The 24,646-nt window shown below is 40.2% G+C and overlaps 1 protein-coding gene across 13 annotated transcripts; it reads left to right on the top strand.

Annotated features, from left to right (window-relative positions):
* The first annotated feature begins 122 nt into the window (after nucleotides 1–122).
* Nucleotides 123–24,605, top strand: LOC6549941 (moesin/ezrin/radixin homolog 1). Of its 13 annotated transcripts, none has more exons than XM_015155592.2 (8): nucleotides 6,557–6,646; nucleotides 6,752–6,816; nucleotides 17,648–17,756; nucleotides 21,329–21,508; nucleotides 22,160–22,926; nucleotides 23,068–23,455; nucleotides 23,562–23,774; nucleotides 23,845–24,605. In XM_015155592.2, exons 3-8 carry the CDS (start codon nucleotides 17,742–17,744, stop codon nucleotides 24,007–24,009), a joined length of 1,728 nt encoding a protein of 575 aa, XP_015011078.1. In that variant the 5' UTR covers nucleotides 6,557–6,646; nucleotides 6,752–6,816; nucleotides 17,648–17,741; the 3' UTR covers nucleotides 24,010–24,605. The 13 variants fall into 13 exon arrangements, with proteins under 13 accessions (XP_015011079.1, XP_026838548.1, XP_026838549.1 ...); XM_026982745.1 differs by having other exon boundaries at nucleotides 23,068–23,464; XM_001977363.3 differs by lacking the exons at nucleotides 6,557–6,646; nucleotides 6,752–6,816; nucleotides 17,648–17,756 and adding exons at nucleotides 19,384–19,630; nucleotides 21,616–21,747; nucleotides 21,981–22,007.
* The last annotated feature ends 41 nt before the right edge of the window (nucleotides 24,606–24,646 follow it).

Here is a 24,646-nt window from a genome sequence, read left to right as displayed (position 1 = left end):
ATATAAATATGAAAGTTATTTAAAAATTAAAAGAAAGAATTAATAGAAAACTAATTTTAGGAATGAACTTTTAAAATGGTGCGCACAGTGGCAACGCTAAGCTATGCGAATTACACGGCATTACCAGATCGACGATATGCACTGCGGCAGCCTTCCCCGCGATAGTATCGACTTAGGTTCCATCTCCTTTTGTTTTTCGTTTTGGCTCTTTTTTTTGCGTTTATTTGATTTTTCCTTTCGTTTGCGAAGCAACAGGAAAACAAAGAAAGACTCCGAAAAACACGCGGCAATTGGAGAAGAAACGAAATGTAAGTGAAAATCAAAATAAAACTACGAAATTTCAGGACACAAAATAAAAGCGCAACAAGCGCACACACACACCCAGGCACGCGGCTCTCTTTCACACACACACGCATACTTTCACACACCGGCAAAAGTTGAGCGTTGGAAAAAAAAACGGTTTTTATTGTCCGCTCTTTTTTTATTCGTGTTACGATTTGCTTAACGACGAGAACTCAATTTTTTTAACGTGTGTGCAAAAATAATACTAAAAGGAAAACATATGAAAACGGCTGAATAATAAAAACACAAGTTTTCTCTTTGCCGGCAAGCAAAAACAACTAGTGCTCTGCATTTGTATGTGTGTGTGAGTTTTGCATACTTTAACTGTCTTCATTTTTTCGTCATTTTTACTCTAAATAATGAGAAAGAATTGTGAAACAAGCGAAGAAAGAGTGTAAAGCAAACGCTGAAATACCGGTATGTGGCAGTGTGTGTGCGAAAGAGAGGGGAGGAGTGATTGGAGTGTGAGTCATTAACCGGCATTAAAAAACAGCTAAAATAAATAGCCACTTTTCAAATTAAATGGCAATGCAACAATACATAGTAAATTCAATTATCTTGCCTCCCTCTCGCACTCACAGAAAGCCTCTGAAAGTCGGTTAAATAGTCAATAGGGTTAGAGCGAGAAAGCGCTAGAATTTTGGGAGTGAATTTTTAATATTTTGGGCAGCTGCTCAAAGTCAAAATTCGTGTGTGTGTGTGTGTTTAAAGCGTGTGAAAATTGCAGCCGCCACTCCAACCACCGTTTTTCCCAAAGTTTTTCACCTTTGTCTCGCCCTTGTCTCCTCTCCTTCGCTCCATCCCTTTCGCACACTTATCCCATTAGCATGAAGTCGCATTTTCCAGTTAGAATATAGCGCTTCCAGTTGGAACTGCGTAAGGCGCTTTTCCATCCAACCAGATTAACTGGCGATCGGAGATGACTACTAAAGTAGCCAGAAAATAGCTAGCATATTTTGCACAAACAAAAAAAAAACATTTATTCTAAATTTTGGTTGTATTTTGAAAAGGCAATTATGATAGTTTAATATTATTTATATTAATGACTTCTTGTTCGTTATCATTAGAGTTATCATTTGAGTTTTATAGATTCCCAGGTAACTTCTGTGCGTAGTCACCTTTTATGAACTCATCACTACCCTGATATCATGACTAACTCGAAATCCAAAGCTCATCGCTATCGAAGTAGTTTGATGGCCCGTTCTTAATACGGGTTCGAAGAGCTGTTAGAATTTCCTGCTCTGCCACTGCCCCCTTTTTATCATGTTTGATTATTTATTATTATTGAACCGGGACACTTTCAGGCTGCTTTTATGCCTGTTCGATTCCGATGTCTGCTTTCTTTTGTGATTTGTCATGTATGCGCATTGTCAGGGCCTCAACACATATACATATAAATGTATGTATGTAAACAGACTCCACCACAAGCAAGATGGCAGACTGAAGATCACTTGCACATTGAAAATATGTACATTGAAAAGCTGCAAAGAAATAGACATTTTCAAATCATTCATGAAAATACATGCGTAAAAATTAAAATGAAAAGTGTGATCTCTTAATAAATGGTCGTATATTGATCACATATCTTTCCCCGCCCCTCTTTATCGGCGTCTCCCTCTTCCTCTCAAATACCACGGGCAATTTGTAACGGTTTTGTGTGGCACTGAGAAAGCGACAAAGTTGTCAGCTTCTTCATTTTTCAAATGAAGGCTGTTCAGTATGCCGAAACAAGTTGCTGGAAATCGATCGAGTCCAATAAGCAGCCATACGAATTTGCATGCCTAAGCTAATGCGATTATCGAATACCCTGGAGAGGTGCAATAATCCAATAGCAGTGAAAAAAGTTGTTCATATTATCAAGATTAAATCGTATTTTTCCATCGGTAAATGATTAACCAATGGGTTGGCGATATACCCCTGATACCCATTAATCCCGCTGGCGTAACTAGGCTAACGACTGTCTCGCTCGCACCCACACACACAGCCATTGGCAGCGGATGCTGTCCGCCTTATTTTTTGTTTACACTCCTCTCTTTCTGGCACTCGAATTTGCTGCGCGACCATTCATTATTTGATTTATAGTTTGGAAAATGGTCAACTTTTTCTCCATTAGCTCAATTAGCACATTTGAATTTGACTGGATGTTTTTTTTTTTTTTGTTAGCTTATTTTTTGATGCGCTCACAAAGTGAAATAAGAGAAAAATCGTTGAACACGAAAGTAAAACCGGTTTTCAGACCGCCTGTGTTGCCATTTTGGTTAGTAACTTCTCCTCCTTTGCCAACCTCCTTTCTCGATTCGCCCAGCCAGGTAAAAAGCACCCAAACTTTGAATCTAAAGATGGTAGCGTGAGGATCTTGGTGATCAACAAATGAATCAATGAGTGAATCATCCAGTTGGGAGCATGACTAACGATTTGCTTCAAATAATTACCTCAACTGGGTTGCATAGAATGTTCGAGTTTAAAGTGTTAGTAACTCACTTAAGTGCTCAATCGGTGTAGAACCGATTCATAACCGATACGGCACAAATTTTGAACCCGATTCAGCAAAAGCTAACTAATGCATTTCACGAATCTACACACATTTCGAGATCCACGTGACATAGTTGACTGACTTTTCCATCCCCAAATGGCACCCACAATTGTCTGGCTGGAGCTTGTTTTTTTTTTTTTTTTTTTGTCATGTTTTTGTTTTTGGGGATTGGGAATGGCTTTTGGCCGTGTTTCGGGCTATGGATTTTGACATTGAATACACAAAATTTGCAACGAACACAAAAGGCGAAATGCGCGCGAGAAACCGAAAGCGCCTGACGTCATGGTTGCGTCTGTTTGTACCTATTTATTCAAAGAAAAAAAAACAGAAGGGCGCACACCGAATTGCCATCGCGGTACAGCGATCGTCGAGTGCTATAGACAATTTAAGGAAGGATCCGTGTCTGAGGATCCGTGTCATTGTTGAGTTCATGATTTATGTATAATTGAATTCCTGTTAATTAGAAATATGGTAATGTTGAGTTATATTGAAAATTCCAAGTTTCGTATTATTTTTCCACTTCTCGGGTACTTACTGTTTTTGAAGGCAATTGCTTATTTTTGCAATTCGGTTGCAGTTGTTTTTTTTTAGCTGTCTGCGAACTTGAAATTTTGCGATAAAAGGAAAGGATCTCCCCTCTCTTTCTTCCACAATCTGCCCGTCTCTTTCACCAATTCTCCCGCTCTCTGGAAATGCTCTCTTCTGTTTGCTCAGGCGTCGGTTTTTAATTTTTCGTTCATTTATTTATTTTCCTCCACTTTTTTTTGGGTGCAACAAGTGTGCGGCGTTTTGTTGTTTTTGTACCGTTTTTTATGTTAATTAACCAAAACGAGTTGTTGTTCGTGTGTTTGCTATGCATGACTAGTTAAGCGCGTAGAGAGCAAAAGAGATGGACAAAGAGCGAACGAAAGAGAGGGGAAGAAAGATCATTACGTAATGGGGAAAAAGTTGCTTTCAAATTCTCCAGTGTTGCCACCTGATCAAATTGACACTTGTTACGCTCAGCGCTCTTGAATGACCACCCCCTCTTTAACCCTTTTGCATATTTAAAGCTATACATTATAAATAGTTTCTGGGAAGTTCTTAAAAATTGTCTTTCAAAATCGCATTTTTGCGATTTCAAATCGCAAGTTATTTTTTATTCCAAAATATTCCAATCATCTTTTTAGTTGTTAAAAATTTTTAGCCAGAATTGGCAATACTGGTTGTGAAGCCGCGTGACTCGTTTTTTTTTGATCGCATATAAAATTCAAATTTTTGTTGTTTGTTTACCGATCATCTTTGCATTCTCTCGCTTTTATTTCTCTCCGATTGCATTTCGTTTTGACTCCTTCTTTTGGCCTTACTCATTTTTTTTCGGACTCTTGCTACGTGCACTTTTCTCAGCAACCGCCGCTGAGAAAGAAGAGAGAAGGGAGTAGGAGGGAGAGATGGAGTGACCAAAAGAGAGAGTCAATAGAGAGTCGATTTTTCTATATAAACCACCAGGCCTTCTTATAAATCATAAAGTTTTCCAAGTGAGTAGTTTTAACCCGCCCTTCACCCAATTATCCAAAAGCAGCGGCGCGAGAAAAATTAATCAATGCAATGAGTCAGAAGAGAATGCAGCGAGCTAAGTCTGTAGATAAAGATAAATATGTGAGGACCGGATATTCACTGGGTCATTCAACGTTGGAGTTTAAGAACTTGGGAAATCTCGGGATTTACATAAGCTAAACAACTGATTTTTGGGATGGCAACTGCTGCGGTCTTTAGCTCTAATGTGTTTATTTTAAAATTAATAGCGCACACCAGAAACTCGGGATCAATGAGTATGTTCTGTACGATTTACAGAACATGGTTGAATGTTAGCAACGTTAAGTAGCATAAAGAAGAGTATCTGTTAGTTGAAAGCTCCACTTGGCCGTTCTGGATAGTTGTACTTTACTGCCGGCGACCTCCAGACCCCGCCCCTTTTTCCGCCTCCCTCTCGCACTCCATTTAAGCATTTTCATATCTTATCTTTCTCTTTTTCACTTGCACAACACTGCGTGGGCTTTTACTTTTCTTCATCTGGTCTCTGCTGCTTTTTGTGTGTTGTTTAAGTGCTTTTGAAAGTGAAAGAGGCCTCGAAAAATAAAAATATACATAAAAAAGACCATCAAGGAGTTGTCGCTTTTGTTAAAACTGAGAAATGGCTGAGAAAAAATTCTGGAAAGTTCAAAGCCATTTATCATTGTTGATCAGTTAAAGACTTTAGGAGTGATACATTAAGATTCTGAGATCTTTAGATTAGGCATAATAAATATAAGGAGTAATTCAACCCCTTAATATGTACATTACCTTAATACATTATTCGCTTTTAATGTTTTTAAGAGGCTTACAGATTTTGTTCAGTAAAACAAAGTTAAGTATAAGATTATTATTTTGCTGAACATTTATTTGAAGTCGTTGTGAACGTTCGTTAAATTCTACCCTTTTTATTTTGCTTACCCGCCAACTTGAGTGATAAGACAAATTTATGTTTGCACAGTTTTGTCGTATTTGTTGCTTCGTTTTTATCAACTCTCAAGTTGATAAACTATTTTTTTTTTGTTTTTGTCAAGCATGTTTCGCGTTTCAGGAGCTACGTAATGTCTAATTTTGGCTCTGAGAGCATTGCTGATATCCCAAAAATGAAGATGATAGAATGGATAGCATTTTAATGAAGGTTGTTGGCACATTTTATTGGTCTGATTAATCAAATTTTGGCCAGAGATCACTCTAATTCATTAGACTTTAATATTTAATTTTTGTTTATAAAATTAAAAATAATAACGTCGATAGTGAGTTTCAGAGGCACCAGCGCTAGCACCATCGATTATTCAGTAAACACTTCGAAAGAGGTTCTTGTATTTCCGAATTCACCCACTTGAGGGCTTACTGTACTTGGCTAAGCCCTGGAGTGCTCATATCGCACTGTTCTGTAGGTTTGTAAGTACATAGAAATGTTGGCATGTAGGCTTGCGAGTGCCGGAATGTTGGCCCAAGGTCTAGACATCTGATATCGGTTACACTTGGTACTCGGGAACACGAACCGCTGGCTCTGACTCGGTGTTTGCCAACTTCTTGGTACTGCTTAAGTTCTATTTCCATTTCTATTGCGTGGGATCAACTTACTATATCATGAAAGCAACGCTACCCAGGCGGTTAGAGTCGCAGATTGCAAAAACGGTCGGTGGATCAGCAAAACAATGCAACCATTATGATGTTCTTTCAATAACCTGTAGTCCAACTGACCCGAATTGATTACGGGAGCGGATAATATTCTCAGATATGGTCTTTTATCTTTCTTTATTTCTTCTTATCTTTCTTATCTTTCTATTTCTTAATAATTACTTAAATAATTATTGTGAACATACACTGGATGGGATAGCTATTTAGTCATTTGGTTACCTTTCGCTTTCATTTTCTTATGCAGCTCATCGCTATTATCTATATATTTACAAATGCATTTGTATCGATTATGTAAATTTCGCCCAGTGTATACAGGGTATCCCCCCGTCGAACAAAGCTCTTCTCTTTGCTGTTGGTGCAGGGCCATTATAAAATTTTGCTTAACTTGCTTACGCAGGCAGAGTCGGAAAGAGAGCGGGAGCGAGATTAAGCTCCCGCAACGGCTCTCTTTGCGCCGCCGCCGGCAGCGACGCGGCAGTCAAGCGCGGCTGCGAAAAAACTGAGACAGTCGCGACGGCGCGCTCGTTTCATGCAGACGTTACTTTCTCTCTCTGAGCAGTCACTGATTTTCGTTGTGTGCGTTGTGCCGCTGTTGCTAATGTTGTTGTTGTCGTTGTGATACACACACACTCTCCTTGTCGCTCCCGCAATTTTTCACGTTTTTTTTCGTGTGTTCTTTAGTGTTGATCCAACGCGAGGAGGAAGAAGAAGAATCGTGAAGCAAGAAGAAGCGAAAACAAACTGCGGTTGGTATTTTCAACATTCAAAGACAACCATTTTTTTGAAGTCCCAAAACTAAAGTTAAGCGCACCTGCACAGGTGTGTGTGCGGGTTGGTTTGTGTGTGTGTGAAGCTGTGTGTTTCGCGTGCTTGTGTGCACCTGTGTGAGTGTCGGTGTGTGCCAGTGTGAGTGACCAGAGGTGGACAGTCAACGGCTTTTCTAAATTGACATACTTTCTAAAAGGCAGCAACAAAAGCGCAGAGAAGCAGCAAAATCTCTGACCAGCAGCTAAGGCGTCAGCAAGTACAGTGATAACTCGCCCCACCATCAGAGACTACTTTTATGCATGATGTGATCAAATTGTTTGCCGGTTACATCCATTTTGTTTTGCAGATGAAAATATTTCTCACATGTATTGCATTCATTTCTTAGGCCCGAGTAAGTAGAGTCCTCCAAGATAGGCATCACTGTACTGCCACACTGGCAGCGGGTTAACACCCCATCCCCAGCCTCCCCTTTTGGCACCCCGCTCATAAGCAAGTTGAAAGACTGGTGGACAGTGTAAATGACCAAAACCAAAACTAACTGCTATTTTGCGATGGCGGAAAGCCGGAAAAGTGGGCAGGAAAGAGATCCAACCGCCTCTATATGGACTGTCGTGAAATGCAATCGATGCCAAATTAGTGGCAAAATGGAAGTCGATCGAGGAACAACTTCCGCTTGCATAAGGTTTTACCGAGAAATCGATGGCAACATAATTGGCCATTTACTCGAATCGATTATGATGTTTTCGAAAACGTTTTCAAATAATTCAGCAAGGGTTTGGGGATCTTTCAAAGCTGATATCCTTATAGTCCAGTATTCAGCGCTCTTTAGTCAAGGCCTACGAACATCAATACTTAATACCAGTAACATCATCTTAATCCGGGTAGTTAATATTATTTTTTTTTGTGTTGGGAGGGGGGAAGGAGTGATAGAGGGGGACGGACGCCCCTGACATGCGATGATCGCTGGCAACTTGCGCGCGTGTCTCAATGCATTTAAATTCGCTTTTTAATTTCTCAAATGATAGAGTAGTGCACATTAACGTACATTTTCAGCATTTTATTAAGCCATTTTTTATATTTTTGGAGTTTGCTTTTGCCACTCTGTGCAATGTGCTTAATTAATTTTATCTTTTTATCTACACCCGACGCTGGCCGCGTTCACAAAATTCACAAAATACAGTCATGAAAACGGTAATTTTTAAAAGGCTATTTATTAGAGGCACATGAGTGGACTCTTCTATTCAAATAATGCCCAACTCAAAGTGCAAATTTCTGCATATCTTAGCAAACTAGGTATTTTTAGTGCCTAATTACATTGTGAGTAGTGGACGGCAAAGTCGAAACTCGTTTAGTAAATCCACATGAAATCCAAAGGCCACCTGTTGAGTGATAATGGTGTATTTGAGCTGAAGAAAAAGCGGTTTGTTTGCCGTCTAGCTGGCTTTTTCATTTGGTGGGAGAAAGGAGGAGGAGGCGGTGGCGGAGGGCGAGATCATTGGCCATCTATCGTTGGCCGCATTGCTAAAATTCCGCAGCTTTCTTTTGTTGTCTTTGTCCCCCACTCTCGCAGCCTCCAAAAGTTGTTAATTTTTGTTTTCCTACGGGCCGCACCCAAGTGAAATAGCCAACTGAATGGGAGAATTCTCTGTGCTCAGCGCTGAAGGTCAGCTAACTGTGGAGCAGAAAGTTCTAAAAACAATTTGATGACGCTTCATTGATTTTCAATAACTTCAACTCATTTGCATTATAAGACCGAAAAATGTAAAAACAAAAAAAAAAACTTTCCTGTTTGTAGTTCTCATTAGCACGAAATTCATGCTGAAAATGTCAAAAAGTTGGGTTGAAAAATGAAGAACAGGTTGATTTAGGGTATTAATGGGGTGTTCAAAACACAAAGCTACATTAATTGAGAAATATTATCAATACAAGATACTCGTATGAATCTCTGAATATCTAGAAAAAACTGACGGAAGCTAGCCTTGCAAATATTTAAATTGGTGTTGGTAATAGTTTTTGTAATGCCTTAATCTTAAAGATACAATTCAATGCCAAAGATATAGATTTCACCGTGCAGGGTAGTCGCTGCTTCCTAACCCCTTACTGCCGTGTTTTCGAGTTGTTCTTTTTTGCTGTTCACAAAATGCACACACATTCAAAAATTGAAAGACAAGCTTAAACAGCATCGTCGTCTTTTGGTTTTTTTTTACCCCCTTTTTGTGTTTTTATTATTACGTCTTTTTTGCTGCTCTTCGAATACTTCAATTACATGTGCCCCTGTGTGCGAGGGTTTTGTCTGGTTGCTGGTGGGTATGTATGGGCACGTTTCCACGTACGACGAAGGTGAGGAGGCGTGGCAGGGGGCGGGGCGGGCCATATAGGGGGTATACCTGAAAGATCGCCAGACATATTGCACTCGAGCTTCAAGTTAAACGACGACGTCGACTGAGGCAGCGCAGCTGAAGCGTTCGTGTTGCGTCAAAGTTCAAGGTGTAAAATTTGTTGCTGTTAAGTGCGATAAATTTCTCATGGTATGCACTGCAAACAATGGTAGTTCGTATTTCCAATTAAACTATATTAAACAATCATTTCGCTTTATGATATTATTGAACTTTCAATTGCCAATTTGCGAACTATTCTATGTCGCTGTTAGTAGTGTTTTAAAAGTGTTTTGTCCTCATGCTGTGTTTGAGCTAGCGGCGATAATAACTTAAATTTTTCAAATTGCTTTAACCTGAGCTCACCATCATCGTTGAAGTTAATAATCGTCATCATTGGCGACCTTATCATAGACTGGCGCACAGTTAAAAATAGTGAATTATTAATTGAAGAAATGACTAATTGTGCAATTGATTGTTTGGTTTGCTCTCTGATTTGTTTTTGCTTCTGCCACACTTGATTTCAATTGCCAAGGCAAAAATGCGGTTGTGGGACTGCGTCGAATTAAATTTAACGCCAATTGAAATTTCTATGACTCAGGTGTCGGGTGGTGTCAAGATTTTACCAAGAAACGCCACTTATTTGGGTAAAAATTAAAGGTAAAACAAAGTGTTGTGGGTTGAAATGAAATGCAAATATAAGTGAGAAGTAAAGATAATTTTGCCTCATGTGGCAATTATGCACACATATTTTTGGCACTGAAAATAATTGGAAATAAAGAAATGAAGGTGAAATATTAAATATTTTGACCTCCTTGTGCAACACTGGTGTTCAAATTAAGTTGGTAAAGGAAAATTATAATTCGATTGTTGGTAATAATGCAAATGTGGGGTCATTTTATAATTTGAATGTTAGAAAAATAAAAAGAGGTACTTTTAGATTCGAAATTTTGTAAATGGCCTTAAAAATCTAGTGGCTGCACCTAAACGTATTATTTTCTATGATCGGATGATTATCTAACAACGGATGTGCAGCAATTAATCAACACTTCCGCACCTAAGCTCTTTACAACACTGCTGCACACACCTGCATTGTCACCTGAGCCGTATGTGTGTGTGTGTGTGCGTGTGTTTACCTTGTCATTGAGCTATCTACCGTCTCTGTCGCACTTCCCTCGGTTTTTTTTTTATCGAAATGTAATCATCTCCAGCGGCGACTTGGAAAACAAAAAGTAGAAAAATTTAGTTGCCATGGCTGTTTGTTTTACTTTTTAATGTTGTTTTAATGGCAGCTGTGTGTGTGATGCTGAGTGTGGCTGTTTGCTTGTGTGCACATTTTCATTAACGCTTATTTGTTAATGGCCTGTGTGTTTTTTCTGGGTTTTTTCTCCTTCGTACTTTGTGGACTGCATATAAATCACTCTTAGAAAAATATTGGTCAATGGGGAATTGGTGACTATGTATTGGGCACTTTGATGTATTTCTGGCAGCTTTGTCATCAATTTATCACCATCGAAATCCTTAGATTTATTTAAACTGCACTAATAGCAAAGGGTAAACATTTAGTACGGTAATTGTATGTATACATTTCAGTTTTTCCAAGATACTGTAAACCATTTAAAAAATAAATGTAAACAAATAAGTAATAATAATAATAAATTGAGTCACCTAATTTGCATAATTAAATGTGAGTCATTTGTTAACCGAAATAAATGGCAATCAACTTTTCTGAAAGTCGTCTATTACAGCATTTGTGCAACTGTCTCACTAAAACAGACGAAGTTAATTGCTTGACTCAAAGATTAGAAGTTTCTATGTATTTATCAGTTTTGTATTTATTTTTTTCCGTTTATATTATACTTTTTTGTTTTATCTCATTGTCGGCAAACTAATAAAGTCAAGACAACAATTGAAGTTGGGACTGCACATTAACGTATGCATAACCTCAAAACCCAATGTCACGCATATTATTTACTCCTCAGCCTTTAGGCTGTCTCCATATATCTGTACCTTCATATCATCGCTATCGCTATAGCTATTGTTTGCAATATTTGCACGAGTGTTTGAGTCTCGAGCTGCGGAGCCGAAATCAACTGAAATGAAATGAAATTAGCTAACAAGCCAAGCCGAGCCAGCGACAGCCTCGTTGTTGTCAGTCATAAATAAGTTGCAAATAATATGCGGACGACGGACATAAAAATAACTAATGGCAGATGGAGCCAACCACCTGCCAACCACCTGCCACCCCCCTCTCTTCCTAACAGCTGGTTTGGTTGCATCATAAACCACCATGCCTCGTCGCACAGTGCATGCAAATTGTCAGCGTTTCATAACACACTCCACACACTATCTATATGGCAAAAATGAAACCGAAAATGAAAACAACAAGAAATGAAACCCCATTTATCCATCTATTTGACAATTGCCGAGCACATTGTCTTTTAAATAGTAATTGCCGAACTGCAAACGAAGGCATTAGCCATGCCAAATATCCGTAAATGGCACAGAGCAACAGGTGGGCGCAGCTTTGGCCCAATAAAACTAAAATACAGGCAACGGGGCGGATGAGTAACGTGTTAACATACTCGTGCGCTGACTGTACCTGATTTTCGGGTACATGCTCAGGTACCTGAGTACCGCCTATTGAAGAATCTCTGAGTGTTGTTGCCTGGTAACTGGTTTGTTATTTGTTTATTTTGTGACTAGTAGTTTGAGAATTTAGCGATGAATAATATTCGATTTGTAGCTTGTGGAATGTCAAGTGGTTTTGTTACTCGATAATTATGGTACTTTAAAATTTGTCGCGGCTAATTGGCACATTTAGCACTTGTTGGGTAATTTGCTTAAATTCAAAACTAATTTTGTTTTCGTATTGGCCAAATAGCTTGTGTTTTGATAATGTGTTTGTGTCAATACTTTAGTCCTGTAAAACTTTAGTGGTCTAAAACACTAAAGGTTATGGGGTGACACAGTGTTGGTAATCTTTTTATATTTATGTCATTCGCATTCCAATTATCTTTTTTGTTGCGCAATTTAGTACTTTAGAGTTTCATGATCAAGTAAATAATTTAATTCTAATGGAAATATTTTGTTGGCAGTCTCTGCAAAAAACCTTAAATAATAATCGGTGTTTGGGAATCCTTTTTATTGTGGCATGTGGCAAACAACCTGTTATTTATCAATTTCGATTCGATGAGGTTGATTATTGCTGATGATGTCTTGTCAACATGCGACCCAATTGTGTATGTCTGAGGCTCCATTCAATTTTTTATTAGCCCGTTTTTCAGAGTGCTTATTTTGTTGCTATTTTTTTGTTTTGTGTGGCCTAATGACATGATATCCCCCATTTTTATCAGGAGTTGGTTCCGTTTTGGGTCTCTATTTGCCAATTCCTAATTGTTTCCCCCGTTCCACACTTCTTCCACACTGCTCTTGTCTAGTCGTTTTTTCTGTTTGCTGAGGCAAATAAAATATTTTTAGGCCAATTGCCCTGCGTTTGAGTATGTGAGTGTGTTTGTGAAGTTTGATAAGATATGCACATGATTTCATTGTAAACGCTGTTGGGTCGCTATGAGTCGCTGTTGTTACCTCAAGCGGAAGTGGCTTTGACAACATTAACTTGATTTTATTACCACTTTTACCAGCTTATTCTACGTGTTGTAAAACACACATTTCAAAGAGCACAAATCGTGTGCAGTTTAATTCGATTGCCTTGACTTGGCAGAAGCTGAAAGTCATTAACCAATTTCTATGATCCAACACAACTCACGTACTTTGTACAGTATGGTCTAAAGCAGATAAATAAAATCAGAGGTTGAGGAATGCGTTTCGTTTACTGAACGTGTGACTTTTTTTTTACTTTACTTTGGTTTGATACTGGCTAAATAGCTTACTTACCATCAAATATTTTTTATTATGATATATACGTATATTATTTAGATGGGGCTACAAATATAGCTTATGTATCTAGCAGACGCCTCTAAAGCACAGTGGCAATTAAATTTTATTTTCAACAAAGCGGTAAAACAATGACATGTTCCAGTCCGAACGTGCTCAATGTCCGACTCCAATATAATTGGTATCGTTCGTCGGCCAGTGCTGATAAGGTTCATGTCCCTTATGTAATTTGATCCAATTAAGATTATCGATTCGAATAACAATGAAAATTTCAGGGTAACCCTATGCACACACCATATATGAATTAGCATTGGTATATTACTTCGCGCAAAAACTTTCCATTGATTGACTTGTCGCATTTATTTGCCTTCCCCGAAAATCGGGGGCCAAATTTGTCAGCTAGATAAGCCAACAAACCAACGATTCAACAAATGGCCGACCATGTATTTGTTTGCGTGTGTTTTGCATGCGATACGTCGCCAATTGACAAAAACAATTAACGGCAATCTATCCATCAATAGTGGGTGCGGATTGGGTGGTTGGTTGCATAACGGTGCTTGGCCTCATGGAGTGGAAACAGCTCATCATCCAGTGGATGATAGTCATTCAGCTACATATATCATAACCTTGATCTCGGAGAGTAGACAACTTTAAAACTGAAACTGAAAATGTTAAACTTTTAAAAACCGACAGATTTTGATTGAAAACTGCCAACCACTCACTAATTTCAGTGTTGGTAAACTATTTTGAAAACACCGCAGTCATTCGATCATTAATAATCCCCAATAAAGTACCAAAGCAAATAAATCCCCCACACAAAAGAACTAATTGTTCTTGTGAGTTGGCAGTTTCACAAAAAAAAAGAAGGAACTAAAAAGCAGACATGACAGAATGCCATGGACAGTGGGCCTCGTAGGCCGGAACAGTGGGGCAAATCGGGGGGAAACGTGTGTGCGAGCGAATGGCTAATGTATTTGCGTGCTGTGTTAATTGTGGCATCGCTGATGTTTTCATTTCCCCCTTCGTGAGGTGTCTCATTTTCCGCCCCTATACCCTGTAGTTCCCCCTCTTTGGGGACTCCATGTGGGCTTTTATTATTGTTGTTCTTTTTGGCCGCTGTCATATATTTTCTTTACGTGCGCGATTTTGTTTGCTCTTTGCTATCTAGAACATTTAAGCCTAATTTGCTTCATTAAATCGTCATAATTGTTATTATGTCTTCTGTCTAATTTGTGTTTAAGTTAATTTTTCACCTTTTTTGTTTCTGGGAGCAAAATTGACGTCAAGTTGATGAGTTCCACCTTTGGTCAAAGGGTATACGTGTTTTAGGGCACCATTCGCATAAACTGTGATTACGTATCAGAAATTTTATGCGGGATTTTATGGTATATCGATATGACTAAACTTTGATAAGAGCACGAAACGAATTACGAAATGTGAATACTTTAATCTTGCCAAATGCCTAATAAAATAATGCTAGCCAAGAATAAATATTTCCTAAGCATGGGCCTAATTTACGAGGTATCTGTTATTTTAAACCCCTTACAATGTTGTTCTTTTAATTCTTTTTAAGGAAGAACTGCCGCCAAGTTGATGAATTGCTTTGTTCCCTGATCTATTTGTTTGCTGGAGCTGTATAAGCATTAATGAACAGCTGTGAGGGCTTAAATTAATGTTGAACTAAAAAAAGGAAACTAAATTCTAATGTAATTAAGATTTGCCTGCTGTTTCTCGGTTTGTGTTTACTCGCTTTGTTTTGCCGCCCATTTCCAATTCCATTCATAAACTGGTGCTGCGTACATATACATATATCCTATATAGTTTACTTGGTCAGTTTGCTTTGGCTGATCGCTCGATTGCCTTCGGTTGCGCATTTAATTATTGGAGAGGGAAAATCAACTCGCCACGAAAAGAGACGAAGAGAAAAACCCAGAAAACAAAAGACAAATAATTGTTGAAATTAAAAGTGCTCCGGCCAGACATCATTTTATTTAAAGCTCATTATTATGATGGTTTTTAGAGAAACGTGAAGAAAAGTAAAAGCTACAGTTTGCGGGAGGAGTACGCTTTTACCCCTCTTCTGACTTCATTTTATTTGATGGATTTTAAAATGCGTTGCGCATACGCAATAACAGTTTTTCCCTCTCATTAAGTGTGTGTGTGCTTGTTTTTTTTTTTCGGTTTTTTTATGTGGTTCCGGTGGTCAAACAATAAACGTGATTTTTGCCGTCTCTACTTTGGCTCGATTTTTCAACATTTTGGTTTTTTTGTTGTTGAACTCATTAATGTAGTTAATGGATATTAAACATAAACAAAACAATGCTCTCCACCGGGTAATCTTTAGGCTCTTTCCGAAAAGGGAAACTGAAGTTATGCAAACGCAACGGTTTGTTTTTAAACCGAGTAAATGATTGTGGGAAGAGCGATGGAAATAATCTAAAATAATAATAATCTTAAAAATTCAATAAATATATTTTAATACAAAAACACATTTTACCATAAGCAAAGCAGTTTAAAAAAAACAAATTGTAACTTAGGCGTTTGAAAGTCTTCCCGTCAGTGAGTGGCTATTACACCGGCTTTTGAATTAAAGTTTTAAACGTTTTTCTGTATAAATTGCGGATAAACTTGCCGAATCATTTCCGCCACAGCGGCATACGATCAAAGTAGTGTGTGTAGTATGTTTTATGTACCTTTGGGAGAGCAAGAGCGTTGGGAAAAAATCTAAATTAAATAAAATAAAATCGCAATCAGAGGAAGTGACGCTAAGCGTTCCCCACGGTCTCTCTATACATGCATAAAAGCAGAAAAAACAGAAATGTGAAAAAAGGCAGAGAAAAAGAAGCAGGATGCACTTAATTACCGATTCTGATTCAGTTGGCGACACGATTGCGCTCGATTCGGATATCAGTCGAAAGGAAACCGAGGGCGTTGATAAGCAGATTCACCAGGGCCAGAAGCTCGAATAAAAAAGAAACCAATCGACCCATTCACAAACACCAAGCACAGAAGCATGAGCTCATTCCATTTTTCGAGGAGCCCTCTTCAAGTTCACGCAGTGGCGATAATCAATGTGGCGTGATGTCATAATTTCAGCAAAACCGAACCACATTCAACTCGAATAATATTTTTAAGCAAAAACCAGGAGCTATGGGGTCGCCATCCCAAGGGAACCAGCTAACTATACCCTAGGAGATTGCTAATGGACATGGTGGCATACGTATTCAGATGCAACACTGATACTACTGTTTTAAAAATATTCATTAAAGTCTAGTTTAAATTTATCGAATGTATCGGTATTATCGATCACATACTTTGTATATGAGTGCTGAATAGTTTGTGCTTATAGTACTTTAATGTATAGCGAAACCGACGAAGCCAGTCTATAGAGTATCTAAAAGAACTTATATCTTTTGCAGCTAATGAATATTTATTTGCATTTCCTTAGAAATATCGAACGTCAGAGAACAGATATACGCCGAAAAAGCAAAGCCGAAGCAACACTATTTCGAGTCCATTGACGTCATGGCTTGTCACGTGAACCGCCGAACTCGCTGCCCCCTGAACCCTTCGCCTTCACCTTCAGCTCCCCTTTGGGGGGAGCAGTTGAAATGTCAATTGTGTCAAATTTAATTGGATATTCATACTTGGGGCGGCCGGCAGCCTTCCATGCTCTCAAAATAGCACTTTTCGCCATTCGTTAATGTAAATATCAAGTGCACACCAAATAGAGAAGCAAACACTTAGCTTTAAAGCCAAATTATGGCTGACAAATTTGTGAAGAGCAAACTTTTAGACCTAAACCTTAAGTGTTTAGTACTCCACAGTGCAAAAAAGTTAATTATTGAATGTAAACAGGCCTATTTCCAAAGGCAAAGATCGTTTACCTAGAATAAGTAATTCTTAGTTTTTTTCTGTCTGTGGAAAAGCCTCAGCTTGTGAACAGTTACGGCATTAAAAGTGTGTTATTCAAAATGAATGAATACTATATAATTTATTAGCTGGTAAACAATACAACGTTTGTTGTGTATTTATTCTGGTGAATCAGACTTTGCCTATCTATAAACACGACCATTTCCGTTTGGCCATTAGGAAGTTATCCAGCTGAGATACATTATATCAGTTAAGTAACCAGCGACGTATAAATATGGACTCAAATGTGTATCTGTATTTGTATCTGTATCTCAATGTTTATGGTGCTCAGTGTCGGTTGCAGTTTGTTGTCAAACTGCCAGGTGAAATCATAAATACTTATAAATCTATACCAGATATAACCACATGGTCGAGCTGCGATATATGTTAGTTGGTTTCTATTATTATATGTGTTCACAAATTATACAAAGAGTGCCAATTGTGCAAGAAATTTTGCATTCACATCGTGATCTTTTGATTTGCAACTAAAACAACGCATGTCTCAGGTTTTAGATAATCAATATTTGGTGATAAATAAGTGGAACTTGAACAGAACTCTCCGTTCTTCAGTGACTACTGTATATTAATCATGTTACTACTTTTGCTTATTAATTTTATTTTACAGATTGCAGCACTAAAACAGCAAGGATTGAAGACGATAAAACACTGGAAAGAAAACATCTTGTTTCGATAAATACGACAAGACACGAAGCTACAAAATGTCTCCAAAAGCGGTAAGGTAACCAATAATTAGGCAGTATTATAATAAACCCAAAATATTCCATTATAATGGTATATCACTGGGTTCCCAAGAAGAAACCAAAAACGAATCTGATAAAGCCAACGTTTTGCACTAGCATATGACAAACAAAGCGAAGTTAGTAAATTATTAAAGATTACTTATTAAATAACAACGAAAAGGTTGTCAGTTATCGGAAATTGTGTCCTTATCAAAGCACTTGAACTTCAATTGTCGTCAATTGCGCAGAGGAATCCCATCTTTTAATAGAAATTTTCCTGGGGGATGGCCAGGCGAAAATGTAAAGACGTCATATTGGCCAAACTGTTGACGTCGGTAGTTTTATTTTATTCTTGGACATTTGCCAAACAAATATCATCAGATACACAGACGGGAAAAGTGGATTAGATGTCCAAGTCGTTGATATGACAGATAGTAGACCAGTAGACCATTTTCCCCCGATATTTGCCAATTTCGGTTTGACATGTTTTGATTTTTTTTTGGCAGGCGGAAAAGTTCTTATCAACAGCCATGGTCTAATGACATTTTTGCGGTAACTTGATTGTTGATGGATCTACTGTTATAGGCTCCTCATCACAATCACGTGTTCAAGCGATTTTATGATACAATTAGCATGATTCGATGGTGATTTTAGGTGACTTACACCCTGACTTGGTTTTGTTTTGGTTCACAGTCTATGTTTAAGAAGCCGTTTCCCTTTTTTCGGAAATTTCTCTGTCCAGTGCATTCGTTGCACATGGGAAATTGTGCTTGAATGGTTTCTCCATAACTTTCCCTTTTTCGCTATAGTTTTTCCTCATCCATACGTAGATGTTTATTGGTGTGTTTGGATAGCTTGATATCTGAGGGGGGAGGGGTTAATTGCTATTTGAGGCCCGAAGCGGCACCAATAAAACAGAATTGACAGCCAACGCGTCGTATGATTGACGCTGATTTGTTTGCCTACCTTGGGGCTGGGTTTCTACGGCGCTCTCTCGTGCTCTTCGGCCACAGCGCTGGCCAAATGAATAGTGCCTCAAGAAAAGCACTGATTTAACGCTGTTGTTCGACTAATAATTTAACTAGTTGTTCGGGAATCTGTTGGACACATTTTAAGTGAACAAAGCTGCTTACAAAAATACACGAAGTACTTCCTAACAAATAACTATGCTCTACCATTTGTTTTGTCTATAGGAAAGTAAGTTCCCTGCGTCGCCTGCTTTTTATTGGACTACTTGTTTGACCCCTATTGCATTCGCATACTCCTCTCGTTCTGGAGACCTATTTGACCTCTATGGTCAGTAGTCTGGCCAGTGCCTTTTTATGGTCGTTGCTGTCCAATTTTAGATGCATAATTAACATGCAATTTATATTAACTTGACAACGAATGACTCGGACAGTAATGTGTGAATCCAACCACTCGCTTCCCCCATTTTCTTGGGCAGCAATGAAGTTCCATTTTGTTGTGTTCCCTTAGCTTTTCTCTTGCGTTCTGCCGACGCCGCTTTCCCAGTGTTTTTCTACCATTTTCTACATTTATTTTCCTTTGCGCTTGCCTTCCTCAGTTGGCGATTTAAAAACGTGCCGTGACTTTTCCATTTTCCTCAGTTGCCGCTGGACAACAGAATCGAATCGTCGCTTTTCCGCTTTTCCGCTTTTGCCATCGTGCTGTCGCATTTGTCGGTTGCTTTTCCCGCGGAGTTTGCTCCTCAAGAATATATACATTTCCCAGCCGGAGATTTGCATTGAAAAGGCGTAATAATTCAAAAGCTACTGCGCAACCCGTTTTCGGTGCCCAAAATGGTCGTCGTATCCGACAGCCGCGTCCGTTTGCCGCGTTACGGCGGAGTCAGCGTCAAACGGAAAACGGTACTGAAAACTACTCAGTAATTTCCACGCTGGAAAAGCGCCCTTTTTCCCATTTCGTGTGCTGCACTTTTGTGGTTTCAAGTCAAAATCATTTATTTATTTTTTTTTTTTTCGAAAAACTGGTTATGCTCCAACTTCCGTTTGTGTTTTGTGAATAGCTGTGTTTTTTTCCCTTTTCATTCTTGGTGGCCAGGCGAAAACAGAAACCACGGTGGTTGCATTAACCTAAAAACGTTAATTGGATTGAAATGAAAAACGTTTTCAATTTCCTAACATTGTGTCACGTTTGATTTGCATTCAGCAGCAGAAAGCGAAAACAAAACAATGAGCCCAGCAGCAAACTAAAACCAAACAAAGCCAAACAAAATGATGAAATTTGCGTCAGGGGAGCTCAAAATTTTAATTTGGGGGGTCCGCATTTTGTTTTCCCATGCCCTGAATATGGTAACAAAACAATCGCATTTTCATAGGGCCTTTAAATTGGAACTGGTTCAATCAATCTTAACAAATAATTGTTAGGAAATGACTAATTTTTAAAACTGCCTTAGCTTTTTGGTAACTTGGATATCTATTCAATATATTCTCGAATGTTCATCAAGGATCTGGGCTGTTTTTAATTCCTCTAAATATTTTAACTTACTAAAGAAGTGGCGATCTGAATAGTTATTATATAGGCTGTTGTTTGGGGTGCATATGATCTATGATCGCATTTACTTTGACCCAAATGGGGCGATTGCGCAATGCCGTGCTGCAGTTAGTACAGTTGACATGTGATGTGTTCGTGTGGGTGGAATTTCCCTCGATTTTCCACCTCTTCATAACAGTTGCTGTCCCATTGGAAGTTGGTCAAGTGACACGCGCAGTGGGATAGATAGCGCCTAAGCTCTCTCTTGTATAACTACCGATTACCAATGGCTGGTCCGGCCATCCGGTCTGTTTGGGAACACCTCACACCCTGTAGTTTCCACCATTCATTTCCACTATCTAGCTGGTCATTTTCAGCTTGTTGCTATTGTCATGCCTGATTGATTTTTGCTTTGCTGTTTTCCAAGCGTGATTTTTCACTGCGGCCCGCTTTCATTTTCCCTCTTTCCATTTTGCTCTCCATTTTCCCCCCCTTTTTCAAGCATTTTTCACCCATTTGAAACGTGTGTGCTTAAGTCGAAAGCCCGACTTATGCAAGCAAGTCGTGGCAATCGAATCCAATCCTCCAAAGCGAAATGGGAGCTCTTGGCACGTGCCCTCCTCACATGTCCGTCCGTCTGTCGGTCCGCTCAAATCCCGTTAATCCATCGACCCCTAAACAAATCGTGGGCATTCCCCTCTGCACGATGCCCCTCTCCATCGATAGGTGTCAATTTATGTTTTCCAGTTTTTGGCTTGAGCGCATGCGAAAGGCTGAATGTAATCCACTTCACGATCTAGTTGGCTTTCCATGTCATGGATGACATTTTTAGCTTACTTCATGAGTTGCCTAAAAATTCAGCAAAGGAAAGAAGTTTATATTTATTTAAGCAGAAGCACATTTAATTAGTGGATCACTCTTTTAAAATGGTTTAATTGCTTCAATCAGCATTCGTTACATTGAAGTTGCTCTAAGAGGCACAGCTTTGTTCTTATTGTCCAACTCCATTTAAAGGATTTAATTGAAATTCATGGGAAATGTAATAAGCATTGTTTTGTCTCTACTAATTTCAGCTAAATGTGCGCGTCACGACAATGGACGCGGAGCTGGAGTTCGCCATCCAGTCGACGACGACGGGCAAACAATTGTTTGACCAGGTGGTGAAGACGATCGGCCTGCGGGAGGTTTGGTTCTTCGGACTCCAGTACACCGACTCGAAGGGCGACTCCACATGGATCAAGCTGTACAAAAAGGTGAGCGATAAGTCGGATTCTATTGAAGTTGGGGTAAAGCTTAAATGTGTATTTAAATGATGCATGTGCACAATATTTATAAATATAATGTATGGTATATAATATAGCCCGAATCGCCGGCCATAAAGACCATAAAATATTTAAGGCGTGTGAAGAAGTATGTGGACAAAAAGACAGCCGACAGCAATGGAGTAAATCATTCAGAGACGAGCGAAGAGGATGACGACGCCGATGATATGGTGGGCAGAGATCGAGAACATATATGTGCCAAGCAAAAACCCAACCACAACTCCAAAAAGTACCAGCTAGATCATGAATCCACAACGACCCAATTTTCCCGTAAAATGCCAATTGAAATACGTATTTGCCTCGCCGCTGAATGCTTAGCTTAAGTTAATTAGCAAGTTAGAGACTAAATTCACTAATAAATGCAATCTCTGTATGTAATTTAATGCTGCACCACAACAAACAGACTGGATCAATGCCGTTTTCGACATGGGTAACACTCAGACGAATGCACTTTCGATGTTTATTATTTATTTATCGAATCAGGAAAACCAATTGTTTATTTTCGTTTACAAATCCATTTGCAGTTTATAAACTCTCCTGCTTAGCCTCCATCTAATAGAGAAATGTTTTGCCTTTGCACAGGTGATGAACCAGGACGTGAAGAAGGAGAACCCCTTGCAGTTTAGATTCCGTGCCAAATTCTACCCCGAGGATGTGGCCGAGGAGCTGATTCAGGACATTACCCTGCGTCTGTTCTACCTGCAGGTGAAGAATGCCATACTGACCGACGAGATCTACTGTCCGCCAGAGACATCCGTGCTGCTCGCCTCGTACGCCGTCCAGGCGCGTCACGGTGACCACAACAAGACCACCCACACAGCCGGCTTCCTGGCCAACGATCGGCTGCTGCCGCAGCGCGTCATCGACCAGCACAAGATGTCCAAGGACGAGTGGGAGCAGTCGATCATGACCTGGTGGCAGGAGCACCGCAGCATGCTGCGCGAGGACGCCATGATGGAGTATCTGAAGATCGCCCAGGACCTGGAGATGTATGGCGTCAACTACTTTGAGATCCGCAACAAGAAGGGCACGGATCTTTGGCTGGGCGTGGACGCACTGGGCCTGAACATTTACGAGCAGGACGACAGGCTGACGCCGAAGATTGGTTTCCCGTGGTCCGAGATCCGCAACATCTCCTTCTCGGAGAAGAAGTTCATCATCAAGCCGATCGACAAGAAGGCTCCGGACTTTATGTTCTTTGCCCCGCGTGTCCGCATCAATAAGCGCATCCTGGCCCTCTGCATGGGCAACCACGAGCTGTACATGCGTCGCCGCAAGCCGGACACCATCGATGTGCAGCAGATGAAGGCGCAGGCGCGCGAGGAGAAGAATGCCAAACAGCAGGAACGGTTAGTACAGATTTCCAACGTTTCAATGACCCGAAACATATCATGAGTTTCAATGATCGGAGTGGCGGGTCCGTTTGGTCCTTTGACTCTGATTCATGCAAGCATTCACATTCTTACTTTCGGTGATCTTCCGCTTTCCAGTGAGAAGCTGCAGCTGGCGCTGGCCGCACGGGAACGCGCTGAAAAGAAGCAGCAGGAGTACGAGGATCGGCTGAAGCAGATGCAGGAGGACATGGAGCGTTCGCAGCGCGACCTGCTTGAGGCCCAGGACATGATCCGCCGGCTGGAGGAGCAGCTGAAGCAGCTGCAGGCCGCCAAGGATGAGCTGGAGCTGCGCCAGAAGGAGCTGCAGGCGATGCTGCAGCGCCTCGAGGAGGCCAAGAACATGGAGGCCGTCGAGAAGCTCAAGCTCGAGGAGGAGATCATGGCCAAGCAGATGGAGGTGCAGCGCATCCAGGACGAGGTCAACGCCAAGGACGAGGAGACAAAGCGTCTGCAGGACGAAGTCGAAGACGCCCGACGCAAGCAGGTCATTGCGGTACACTTTTTGCTATTTGTTGGCACCGAAAACCAACTAATATAGTCTTGATTCGCCTGCGTGTTCAACCTTATACTGAATATTATCATTTTTGTAGGCTGAAGCCGCTGCCGCTCTGCTGGCCGCGTCCACAACGCCGCAGCACCACCACGTGGCCGAGGATGAGAACGAGAACGAGGAGGAGCTGACGAACGGCGACGCCGGTGGCGATGTGTCCCGCGACCTGGACACCGACGAGCATATCAAGGATCCCATCGAGGACAGACGCACGCTGGCCGAGCGCAACGAGCGCTTGCACGATCAGCTCAAGGTGGGTTCGAAATCGATTTGCCAAGTTCCTAAAGCGTCTGAAGTAACAATACAATTTAATGCATTTCTAGGCTTTGAAGCAAGATCTGGCGCAGTCTCGCGACGAGACGAAAGAGACGGCAAACGACAAGATCCATCGCGAGAATGTTCGCCAGGGACGTGACAAGTACAAGACGCTCCGAGAGATCCGCAAGGGCAACACAAAGCGTCGCGTCGATCAGTTCGAGAACATGTAAAGCTATTGCCTTTCGGACGGGCCGGATTAGAGATCGATTGTGCGAGAGAGATAGGGAGGGAGCCGAGTCTCCAGAAAGAAAAAGAAACAGATATAACTACAACAAGAGCAAATAATAATGATACTGATGATGATGATGAAGAAGCAACAAATATAATTCCGGTCGCTGGCAAAGCCTATTGCTACTATCCCCCCAGCGACGACCCTTTTCCACCCATAAGAACTTCCTGCCTCCTAAGTGAATTGAAGAGAAGATCCCCAAGTTTAATGAATATACTTTGTTTGACCGCCGTTTTGTCCCGGAGCTTTTGTATAGAAGAATCAAGAAACAAAAATCAATGGAAAATTTAACCAGACACAAAACTCATCAATATGAATATGAAGTGTATTACCGATAACAAGTAAACACGGTTAGGACCACATCTATATGGACAATCAGCACATAAAAGGATCAAGCTATTGGAAAATATGTCTAAATCCAAACAGAAGCAATAGAAAATATACATTTCTCCTTTTCCCAATGGATTCATAGAGAAAACGGAACGAATTACTATTAGATATTGGAAAACAACATCAGCAACTACTAAACAACAAAAACAGCTACTACAACAAAACAAACAACTATTTGCATTTTCCCC

The sequence above is a fragment of the Drosophila erecta genome, unplaced genomic scaffold, assembly GCF_003286155.1.
Source record: "Drosophila erecta strain 14021-0224.00,06,07 unplaced genomic scaffold, DereRS2 tig00000152-arrow-arrow-pilon, whole genome shotgun sequence".
Lineage (NCBI taxonomy): Eukaryota > Metazoa > Arthropoda > Insecta > Diptera > Drosophilidae > Drosophila > Drosophila erecta.
This window is presented reverse-complemented; position numbering and strand designations above follow the sequence as displayed.